General features: G+C 36.0%; 1 protein-coding gene across 1 annotated transcript; it reads right to left on the bottom strand.

Moving 5' to 3' along the window:
• Window positions 1–2,765: 2,765 nt before the first annotated feature.
• LOC104218694 (transmembrane emp24 domain-containing protein p24delta9-like) lies at window positions 2,766–5,620 on the bottom strand. Its single transcript, XM_009769246.2, has 4 exons — window positions 5,201–5,620; window positions 4,000–4,209; window positions 3,136–3,212; window positions 2,766–3,048 (listed from the first exon to the last, which is right to left on the bottom strand). The coding sequence occupies exons 1-4, from the start codon at window positions 5,399–5,401 to the stop codon at window positions 2,904–2,906; spliced, it is 633 nt and encodes a 210-aa protein (XP_009767548.1). The 5' UTR covers window positions 5,402–5,620; the 3' UTR covers window positions 2,766–2,903.
• Between the last annotated feature and the right edge of the window lie 7,110 nt (window positions 5,621–12,730).

Raw genomic sequence — 12,730 nt, 5'->3', positions numbered from 1 at the left:
ATGTCACCGCATTTATGTCACTTATTCGTTCTTTCATAGAACATTATAGAAGTTCAATTTTATTACGACCTTTAAGGTGAGTTCATTGTTTCATTTCGCGTTGACGTTGCTCCTACTTTGGAGTTCGATATAAAGAGATAATACACGGATCTAAGTGATATCACAAACTATGGACTCGCTTTAACTTGGTTAAGTATGAAGCATAGTCTCTACATGTTTAATTGTGATTGCAGGGTCTATTAGTTTCAAAGGTTTATTTTGAGTGTCATGCTTTATTTGTGTCACTGGGTTTCTTTGAGGAGTAGAGCATAGATCAGAAGAGTTTGTTCATCTTTCTTGCTGCAATTTTGCCCTTTTATGGCAAGCGCATATCTGAAAAAGCTAATTTACCAATCTATCGTGTTGGATGTGTTAATGAAACGTGCTCAAAGAGTACTTTTGAATTTTTAGTTACATTTCAGTGTTGCAACGACTCATTTGACATAATAGTTTATCATCCTTTTTGATAATACACATATATATTTGTATCAGCAGGTGTTGCTTGAAAGCTATACATAACAGATCAATTAGAAAGAGCATAATTACAATAGTAAAGTTCTGTTCATGTTGGGCCTGGGCTACACCTCCACTAGATGAAATGTAGATACTACATATGCCAGGAATCAGAGGTTTTAATAAATCATTTCCCAATTTGCATCGTGAAGAATAATTGACGTTGGAAAAAGCTACAGCGCCAGTGAAGTAACATGAGATTTTCATTAATCACTCTCTTGATCAGTTAAGCGCAATAGGTTTTTATATTTATTTTCTCTTTTATTTTGTGGCAAATATTGCATCGTTGCATTTTTCCAAATAATGCCTCCGCCTGAAAAAAAAAAAACTATAATTTCAACAAAGTGAAGAAACCATCATCAATACATGTTAAATCAAGTTGCCCACGATTTGGATAAAAATTTCTTCTTTCTCCGTTCTATTTCTTTTTCTTTTTCACTCGATGAGCTTCAGTACATCAGACATGCATATGTCGTTTGTTGATTTTCTCGATCGATCAATACTTCAAGGGATATAAAATAGTAATATTTACAATGGAAAAGTTTGTTCAAGAGAAATTTTGACATAGTTTTGTGCAAATTTTGTATTGTATTGGATATCAGAGCTGGTGAAATAGTTGGGTCTGGGATTGGTAAAATTTATAAGCCTGTCACTTTTTCTTATTAAATAAGAAATTCACACTTCCCTCTATTCGTCATGGGTTTAACGTAAAATATTTTTACACTATCAGTGCAATTTAATCGGCTTTAAAAATTATTTAGTACTTTGTATTTCATATTACCACATCAGGCTTGCCATAAAAAGTCACATGTTGTAGGTCAACTAAACCTGATGGTGTAAAAAAATTTATATACTATCGGCGGGGGTGGATCCACCCCTTTAAGAAGGGGTGGCATGACACCCGGTAAGATGATAAAAATTGTATATACCTATGTTGAGATTTTCTTAAATTAGGTTAATTATATGATCCTGCCACCCGCAACCGTAAACTAGACAAAGGTGTCATGGCTGGTAGACTTTTTTGAAAGTTTTTCTCGTGTGTAAAATTCAAGTTGAACTTATTTTGAGCCTTGTCTGATTTTCTCTTTTGTTTGTGCTTTTATTTCCTTTTGTCCCAATCATTTCCCTTTTCGGCTACCACTAAATTTTTTTATTTGTCGTATTATTATTATTATTATTATTATTATTATTATTATTATTATTATTTTATAATTTTCTTTTCTCTATTCTATTATTTTGTATGTAATCTCTAGCAAGAACACTCAAAAAAGAGACTCCTAAACTTTAAAATTATATAAAATAAGCAATCCTCTTAATTAAATTTATGAGCTTTCTTCTTTCAAATCCGAAAAACTTGGATCTTAATGAGAATTTTGGATTGAGATCAAATTTTTTTTCATCTTTTTTATTGTATCATAAAAAATGGTGTTATGCGATGGTTGTTAGATATAATTTACATCGCTTTACTATAATTTGGTAAGCATTGCTTAAAAAATATGTGATTTATGATAAATTGTAGTTTATCTAATTTATGTTTACGGGGTATAATAATTTATCTATGAAAATATTTTTTTAAATTTTCTTATTCTGACAAATGTAATTCTCTTTTTGAAGATGTTATCTTACTTGTGTAAATTAATTTTTAATATATAGAAAAGATGTAATTTCCCAGTGAAAATATTGATTTTACTTACGTTGTTATAATAAAGGTGTGATCCAATTTTAAAATTCTAATCACGTTTGTTGTAATTTTTAAATTTTCAAATAAAAAATACCTATTACGTTGACCCAAATCAACTCAAAAAAAATCGATTAAACATTCCTAACAAATTTCGTATTAGTCATTACAAAGTATACATTAAAGGAAATTTTGGCATCCGCCAACTTCAAATCCTATATCCGCCTCTGACTATCAGTGCACATAATTTAAATCATTTGTCATATTTTATAATGCCCAAATTACTTGTTGGCCGAGCTCTCCAACAGTACAGGGCATACGATGTTGCCATTGTATGAAAAAGCTCTGACTGCAGGATTCATAGCTGCATAGGAAAATAATCACCTTTTTCTTTTCAAAACTTTGTTGTGGTACTAACGTGTGGAAACTCATTCTAAAGTATCCCAAAGCTTAAAATATTCCAGGAGAAAAAGTTCGATTGTCTAGCAAATCATCAGAGCATATAGACAAGGCAATAGAAGACCAGAACCAGAGATCTGAAACTGAGAGTAACATTTCCATTTGAAATAAAATCCTATCACATTGTACATAAAATATAACTTTCCCTCTTCATTTGTGTTGTCTATAAAGAATTCTACCCAAACATAAGACTAGTGACAGTATCCGAATAACATTAAATTAGCTTCTTCTTTTCGAAAAAGGTTTTCAAATGCCACAACTGCAACCCTGCCACAGATAAGCATATAAAGATTGACAGGCCAGTCATCCAAGCCATTTTGGAGTTGGTTGATCTGTTAAGTTCTTGCATTTCTTCCTCCCTGTAACATGTAGAAATATTTTAACCTCTATTTCATTAGGTTAGATTCATGAGGATGGGATAGGTAACAAAAATAAGGTCAACTCACCTTTCGCGGAGATAAAACATCTCATCATGGATGTTTTGAACATGTTCATACATCTTCTTCAATTCTAATTCCATTAGCTGGCAAGAGGACATATGAAATAGCATTACAAAATCTAGTAGTAAAGGTGGAATCCGAAACAGTAAAAAGAATACTTTCTTAACATTCTTTTTTCAGGCCCAAGGGGAAAGGTTATAAATCATTGAATGAGCTATATCAACATATCGGCCTAAGAAAATGGAATAAAGCGCGGGGAGACTGCTTGGCATGAGTTCAAGGTCAATAATCACACTGCAAATCAGTGTAGCTTCCAAGGTAACGAATATCTGGTTGTTAGACCAGGAATAGAATAAAGTGCAGTATATACTGCTTTAATTCAATTATTTAACCAAAATTCATAGTTGTATAACTCACCTCCCCCCACCCCCCTCCCACCTCTTCACATTGAAAGGAGTTCTATCTCAAGAGGACGACCCAATCTCTGATACCTTGCCTATCGAAAAAAAGGGAAAGCCCCCAAACTGCGCAATCCCATCATTTCTTTGTCTTTTCTTCTTCTAAGTAAGTCAAGGTCAGAAAAAGTATACAACAGCCAATGGTCAGCCTGAGCTAAAATCTGCAGTCTTTGAGGCTTAAACTAAACTGCAGATCAGAAATTCGTGAACATTTAGAAGTTATTCAATAGATGGTTAGTTTTGTCTTGTTAAAAGTGAAAGGCTCCAGGAGTTATACACTCAAATTGATGAAACAAAAAGGAGGAAATTAAATGTTAGTGGACTACATGAGTCAATATGTGTGAATAGCCAGTGTGACTCAAGACGAATAGATAGGTAAGCATATACAGATCAAAGAAGAAAGAAGGCATACTTCAACAGAGCCTTTCTTGGCAACACTTGTCCAGTCCTTAGCAGCTACACCAGATTTCCAGTCAAAATCGACAGTCAGAGTAATGGGGGGCTTGTGATCAGCAGCATAGAAGCAAGCCATATAATCTCCAGCTTCCGTAGTCTCAAAAGCAAAATGCCCCTCCGGAACATTGTCTGAATAATGATAGGTATTCCCGTACGTAGATGTCACCTAAATCACATAAACCAGATATAAATTTCATTTATTTGATCAGACGAAACAATTAATCTGATCAAAGTAACACATGATACACAAAAAAGCTCGTCTTCTGCACAAAACCGGAGCATAACTTTTAGTTTTTGAACCTATGGAAATCCTTTTCTCAAAAAAGAAACTTCTGAAAATCCTTAGATCACACATACCCTTATTACTCGTGTGCCCAAACATTTAAAGAAAACCGAGCTCTAATTAAAATTCATAATTTTGTGGTTGATCTGGACAAAATGCAAGAGAATGAAACATATTTTCACTAACCGAAAAAACAACTTCAAGGTTTAGAAGCTAACTACACTTATTTGAGTTTTGCATCCCACGTAAGCTCGCATACGAATTCCAATCCCGATAAAGGAGGAGGCTAAGGTTGATATCATCTTAAAACTAGTCAATTAGTGAGAGATCTTCAAGTAATTTTACATGCTCTCTTAGATACACGCTACATAGTCCAATGAGAATGAAACAAGCCCAAAAGGGGCAAACACTATACTCCTTCCGTTTCAATCTATGTGAACATATTTGACTGGACACGAAGTTTAAGAGAAAAAAAGAAGGAAGAATATTTTTGAAACTTGTGGTTGTAAATATGTTTGTATGCCTATAAATCTTTTGAAACTTGTGGCGTATAACATTTGTGTGACTGTATAAGCTTCTCATTAACGGTAATATTGGAACTCTAAGATAAAGAGTTTCCTTGTTAGGAATGGGTTCATTCTTTTTGAAACTGACTAAAAAGGAAATAGGCTCGCATGAATTGAAATGGAATAAGTACAACATATTCAAATAGCCGATCCCAATTAGTTTGTAGAAGGTTTCTGGTGTCTAGTATGCCACCAATAGACACTGGAAATAGATAGGTTACTGAAACATCCAAAAAGCTCATAACTTTACCATACAAAGATCAAATTAAATAGACCCAACTGATTCATAGTCCAAAAATGAAAATTACCCTGACGGTGACTTTGTGAGTATCAGGTAAAGGATGGCCATCATTGGGATTGACGATATGGTACTTGCCAACTGTCATGGAATGACTCTTTATGTCTTCAGCTATGCATTTTGTGTGACCTGATAACACTTCGAATTGCACTGACTGTATTTGCCTAGCCAAAAACATCAAGATTAGAATTATTGGCATCCTGGGAATCATTATTAAGAGCAAAATTGGGAATAATAATTGATAGATTTTGTTTTGGGGTATGATTACGGAAATGAGTTGAAAAAAGAAAGAGAGCGATAATGATGATGATGATGATGATGGAGGCGTAGATGTTAACAGGAACAAGACTTTTTGATTTGATTGAGAGTAGGAAGGTTTGATTCGGTAATGAATCCCATGGGGGGTTTTTCTTTTGTACTACAAGTCTACAACTACGTTTTTTGGAGGCTTTTCTTCTTATTTTACTATTTTATTTTTCCTTGTTTCGTTAGCAATTTGGTTCATATATTACTACTTGACTATACGGGGATTATAATACATGTGTTATTTATGTGAAAATGAATAATGAAGGGGGTTATTATAGCGTGGGAGCTTGTTATACATGAATTATTTACTTTAAAAGGCTATTTTATTTTTAAATAATTTAATTACGATATTACTAATACAAATATTCCTATTCTACATTCTATCACGCATAAAAAATGTATAAATTATCACATAACTTAATGCAAAACAGGGATTCCTTTTTTTTTTATGTGGCCAACCAAATACGATGTCATAAATATTGGATGTTCTTGGTAAATAGTCATTTTTCAGGCAACTATTAGAGCTTAGTCATATTTTAAAGGAAACTATCAGTTGTGTCTATTTATAACCAGCTCATTAAAAAAATTGACCAATTCATAAAATGTTACCAATATTAGCCAATTAGCTATTTGTAGCAAAAAAGGGTTAAAATTTTGCTTTTTTTTTGAGTTGGTATTATTAGAATAGATTAGGTACACCTTAAGGAACTTGAATCTCAATTTTGGCATGATTTGGTGAAGTTTTGAGGTCGTTTGAATTGAAAATTCGAAATAAAAACTGAACATGAAAAAAAAGATATATGTAACATTTGTGTATCACGTATGTATCATATTTGTATCAATTATGTATCACATGTATACCTGTATGTGTGATACACGCGTGATACATGTTTGATACATGTGTCGCAGAAGAATTTTTTTGAACTCGATTTAATTACGAATTTTGAGACAACCAATCCACATCACCTCCAATTTTTCTCAAAATTTGTATGTTGACTTATCTATATGTTTTCAATGAATTTCAACTATACCCATTGAAAAAGTTCCTTTTTTACTTAGATTTTTGGAATATTGTATTTTTTTTGTATTTTATCACCTTATTTGCTACCTCATCCATGACATTTTCTTTTTGTCTTGCATCTAATATTGTTAATCACGCTTAAAAATATGGAAAGAGATTGTTGCATGTGATTCTTTGAGAGAAAGAACCTTATTTATTTGGTTTTTCAATTTTTATATGTGCTTGGCTAGTTTGGTAAGTCTATGACTAATGACTAGAGGCTGGTAAGTTGAGACTTATTTGAGACTTTTGTGTAAGTTTTCCTATTTTAAATTGGCATGGCAAAATAGCCACTCATTAATGCGGAAATATAAGTCTGGACAAGAATACCTCTATTTAAAATATGGAACAACTCTAGAAACGATTACATGACTTTGAATATTTATAAGTTCAAAATTCAATAATTATTCCTAGTGTTTGAAAGGAATATTTCTCAATTGTTAAAATATAATATGAACTCAAAAACCATGAATCATTCTTGAATTTTGTACTATTTTAGGTTCAAAAATCAATAAATTGTTTTTTAAATTTTGTATTTTAAGGTTAAAAATTATTGAAGTATAATGTAAATTCAAAAGTCATGAAGCGTTCCTGAATCTTGCAATAATAAAGGTTCAAAACCAATAATTTTTCTTGGATTTTTATTTAAAGGTTAAAAGTCGCTGAGGTATAATGTGAAATAAAAAATCATGAATCGTTCCTAGATTTTGCACTAGTAAAGGTTCAAAAACCAGTAACTTTTTCTAGATTTTGTATTCAAAAGTTAAAATTGTTGAAGTATAATGTGAATTCAAAAATCATGAATTATTTCTGATTTTTACACCGGTAAAGGTTCAAAAACTAGAAATTGTTCATGAAGTTTGAATTTTGTACTAGTAAAGGTTCAAAATTGCTAGATTTTGAAAATTTCAGTTTAGTTTACTGGGGTTCCACTTGTCAAAATTTTAAACTCCAATGCCGATTACAGGAGTTTTGTTCCATATTTTAGTTTGGACAAATACGTTAATGTTTGACCAAAAAGTATAGCACTCTTTGTTAAACTAATTAATAGATAACTAAGGTGAAAGGTGAATCCTAGTCAAGCATAACAATTCTTAGATCTAGCTAAATGCTTAAATGGTACCGTCTACTTATTGCCCGGAATTGGTTGTTAAATTATTGAATGCACGTTTTGGAGAATAAATGAAGAATGAGTGATGAGCAATAAATATAGAAAATGACAATAAATATAAATAGAAAGAACAATTCACCCAAATATCGAATGATGTGGAAGATTCTTCCTCCTGACAACAAAATATGGCAATAAGTAAGAAAATGAACAATGCTTTCTTGGATCGTGTGAGTGGAAAGGAAGAATAATCGATAATATAAATCGCTGTTAAAAGGTAAACTTTTGTATTTCCTCTCAAGAATCAACTTCTTACAATAGTTTTTCTGAGAATGAATCTCACGTGCCTCTTTTCCTCTCTCTCCCTTTTTCTATTTATAAGGGATGTTCTCTAAAAATCCTAAAAAGTACAACAAAGAAAATATTCGAGAGAATATTCCTATCGCTAGTCCCGAGATTACACTAGCCGTTGTTCCTACTCTTCGCTACTCGACCTCAGCTTCAACGACTTGCTCAGCGACTACGCATTTTAGGCTTCAATCGACCTCGTCTTGGCCGCCCAAACCAAAACACAGTCTTCTCACTTAATGACCTTCCTACGCCAGATTTCCTAAGGCCGATTTTGACCCATATATTTAGTCCCTTCGCTTGTCAAGGTTGACTTCTGGTCGTCCCTAATGAGCGGACTTTATCAGTTAGGAACTTAGGAATTTATTTTTGGCGTGGTGATTGATTAGAGGTGTCTGTAGCTGAAATGATGACGTATTGTTCTAAGATTCGTTGGTCATGAGTCTAGTGCATGACGTCACGATGCATGCATCATCATTGCGCATCTTCCCGATGCATTGCCTCGTTCCTCGAGATCCTAGCATTTCAATTCTTGGGCTACTGGCGGTTGCTTGCATCGATTCGAATGCCTCTGATGTCTATAAATATAGAGGGAAAAACTTCTCAATAGAACTTTTGCATTCTCTGATTTCTTCAACCCTGCACTTACTTCCCTTTCTTCTTCTTGTGTTCTTTCTCCCAGCAACTGCGGTCGATGCCACCCTTTTTTCTTTTTCTATTCCATCGTATACACATTAGCGGAAAATGGCTAACGTGACCCTTAATGCTGAGACGATATCTGACCCCACTCTATTATCGGTGGCCATGCCTTCTACTGACGAAAAATCAGTGGTTATAGAGTATGAGAGCTTTCCCACTGTAGAGGAGATCATTCCTCGTAACCCTACCTCTAGGTTCGGCTTCTCTAAGGAACCCACTGATAACTAGGGATTATGATGCATTTTACACCCCTTCTTGCTTAAGTTTTGATTAGAAATGTGTACAAAATAGTCCCAAAGGCTCACAAGTTGTGCTTGATTGAAGGTTTAATCAACAAGTTGACAAGGTGTCAAAAACCAGCTCAAAAAAGGAGTGAAACTTGCACAAGTACCAAGACAAGGCCAAGCTTAGTCAAATAGGGCCAGTGCGGCCGCACACCATTCTGTGCGGTCCGCAAAGATGAAGTTCAAAGAGTATGCTTTTCAGGCCACCAGGCAATGCAGCCGCAAAGGGTTTTGTGAGGTCCGCATTGGGTTCATTGCGGCCGCACTCGATTTTGTGCAGTCCGCAGAGCTCAGGTTCAGAGAGGTGACAATTTGGATGAACTGGCCAATGCGGTCCGCGGTCCTTTTCGTGCGGACCGCAGTAGAAGCCACCACTGCCGCGGTGCATTTTATGCAGTTCACGGTGGCCAACTTCAGAGAGCAGAATGGTCAAGCCAAGAGCCTTAGTGCGGCCGCACTAGCCCCGCAGGGGTATTTTTGTCCAAAATTTTCAGCCTAGTATAAATAGTTTCTTTTCCCATGTTTAGGTCATCAGATAGTTTTGGACGTAGAGTTGTGCTCGTGAACTCATTCCTTTTACTATTTTGAGTAATTTTAGCTTAGTTTCAACATTGAACTTCAAGTTTTATTTGGCAATTAATTATTATGGGCTTTTCTTCATCTATTTCTTTGTTTTCTTCTCTAATTATGAGTAGTTAGACTCGTTAGTTAGGGTTGTGGCTCAACCCTAGTGTGGGTAATTGATGAGTCTTGTGTTTTGATGCTTGGTTGTCTATGGGTGTTTGATATTTGGGTTAATTTAGGGTTTTAATATGGAATTAGTGGTTGCAAACACTAGTTTATGCCTAGTAGACTTTGGCTCTTCTTGAGAAAGAGAGCCTAAGTCCATGAAATTAGTCCAACAAGGAATTGGGGCGTATTCAAGAGATTGATAGCCCCAATTAAAGGGTTAAACCTAGAGATAGTAATACCCGACTTTAACCTTGATTGCTTGCACAAATTTGCATACCCAATTGGTCTCGAGAAAGTAAATTCGGGCAAAATCACTCGAACCACTGAGAGGTATAGAGTGAGTAGAATTGTGCAATGGTTATATCATATTCCCCAAATGTGACAATCTAGCCTTAGACTCAAGAATCCGTCAATTAGCCACCTAGAAGAAAGTCATTGCCATAGTGCCTTTTATCTATTTGAACAACTCACAATAGTTTACTCTTAGCTTTACTTGGCTAAATTTAGCATTGTATTATTATAAAATTAGGACTAATATCAAACCCAAAAATGTTTAGAAGTGCAATTAGGAACAAATACACAACTCCACTTTAGATAGAAACTCAACTCCAATATCTAGCTCCCTGTGGAAATCGATCCCGACCTTTTCGAGTAAAAGCTGTTTCGACCTTTCTTGCTACTTCATAGTAGTACAGGGTTGGCCTCGATCACTTTTTGGCACCGTTGCCGGGGAGCTAACGGTTTTGGCTATCTATCTAAATAGTTTTGTGTATTATTTTTCTTTCCTTCTTTGTTACTAATTTGTGTGTGTCACAACTTCAGGTACTAAATGACAGCAAACTTAAACAACACACCACTTGGAGATATTCTGTCGGGGGAGGAAGTAGAAGACAATGTTGAAGATGAGGTCCCTATTGTACCTCAAGGAAAAAGGAGAGGCCGCCAGGCCAATGATAATATTCCAGACCCTCCCCCGCCACCTCCAAGAGTGGCTCCTCGAGTGCTTCCAAACCAAGGTTATTCAAGTGCAATTGTCCTGCCCCGGATTCGGGCGGGTAATTTTCAAATTACCAATGTGATGCTGACATTGTTGGAGCAGCGTGGGTATTTCACGGGCGCTGCCAATCAAAATGCTTACAAACACTTAAGGGGTTCGTGGATACCTGTTGGGGGAGCAAGCAAACTAATGTGTCCGAGGATGCACTTTGGTTGAGACTCTTCCCATTTTCACTTAGAGGGAAGACATTGGATTGGCTTGAGCGACTTCCAACCATTCCATCACTACTTGGGATAAGTTGGCAGACAAGTTCATTGCAAACTTTTTCTCACCGGGGCATATGGCAGCATTGAGAGATGAGATCTTAGCTTTCAGGCAGGAGCTCACTGAACCTTTGTATGAGATTTGGGAGCACTATAGAACAATGGTAAAGGAATTCCCCAATAATGATATAACTGAGGCGATGATCCAACAGACTTTCTACCGGGGCATTAACACAACAAACCAATGCATAGTGAACCAACTTGCTGGGGTCAACTTCATGAAGTAGTCTTATGATGAGGCTTGTGACATTCTTGACGAGATGGCTGACACTTCTTCTGCTTGGCAAAGTAGAACCAATGTGCCTCAGGGTGACCCCACGGTCACTCATTTGCACAAGGGATTACATGATCATGGGCAGGCTATAGCTGAGTTGACAAATACTATGAACCAACTAGCAAAGTCACAGTTGCAACAAGTTCAAAATCCTCGCTAAGTGAATGCTATGGAGGGTGTCAACATGCTAGTCAACAAAAGAAGACAAAGAGGTCAACAGAATCAAGGGAATTTGGAGCAATTTGACATTGATTGTGGTGAATTCCAAGATGATAGTTATGATGGGCAAAAAGAAGAGGTACAATACGTGAACAATTATCAAGGCCAAAGGGGCAATTTTTCCAACCAACAACAATGGAGGCCCCAAGGCAATTAGGGCAATCAACAACAAGGAAATGGTAAATGGGGGAACAACAACCAAAACTCTAACTGGGGCAATCAGAAAAATAATCAGAACAATCAGGGTAATTGGAATGGGAACAACAACAACTAGGGTGGTAACAACAATCAAGGTAGGTAGAACAATGGCAACCAAGGAAACCAGGGGCAAGGCTTTAAAAGGCCCCTAGTGTACCAACAACCGAACAATCCGCCCCCATTTCCATCCCAAGGTCCTAGTTCTTCTAATCCTGACATGGGGAGAATTGAAATGATGTTTGAACAGATAATGAAGAAGAGTGCAGATTCCGATGCTTAGTTATCTTCCCACAATACTTCAATTAGAAATTTGGAGGTTCAGTTAGGCCAAATCTCACAGTCCTTGAATACTCTCCCTAAGGGTGCTCTACCAAGTGATATGGTAGTAAAACTAAAGGGTGGGAACAATCATGTCATGGTGGTAACTACAAGGAGTGGACGAGGCAGTGATGTGAATGCCTCCAAACAAAAGCAAATTTTGAGTGGTGAAGTTGAGTTGCAAGAAGATGAAGTTCCTTTGGTGGTTGAAAATGTGATTGATAAGAATGTGAATGAAAAAGTGAGGATTGATATTCAAGATGCCGAGGTAGAAACTCAAAATGACGTAAAACTGTCTAGGGAACACGTAATAGACATATCAGAGCCGGTTGTGCCTAAAGCCAAGGCTCCTTTGCCAAGGCCACCTTCACCTTATCCTCAAAGTCTTGCGAAGCAGAAAAATGAGAATCAGTTTAAAAAGTTCATTGATATGATGAAGAGCTTATCCATTAATGTGCCCTTGGTGGAGGCTCTTGAACAAATGTTGGGTTATGCTAAATTCATGAAGGACTTGGTGATAAAGAAATGATCCATGGATTGTGAAACTATAAATATGACCTACCAAGTTAGTAAAATAGTGCATTCAATGGCCCTGAAGCTTGAAGATCCCGGTGCTTTCACCATTCCTTGCACCATTGGGAGTGCGGACTTTGCTAAGGCTCTATGTGATTTGG

This window comes from Nicotiana sylvestris, chromosome 4, assembly GCF_000393655.2.
Source record: "Nicotiana sylvestris chromosome 4, ASM39365v2, whole genome shotgun sequence".
Lineage (NCBI taxonomy): Eukaryota > Viridiplantae > Streptophyta > Magnoliopsida > Solanales > Solanaceae > Nicotiana > Nicotiana sylvestris.
The sequence above is the reverse complement of the archived record's forward strand: the minus strand, read 5'-3'. Positions and strand labels throughout refer to the sequence as shown.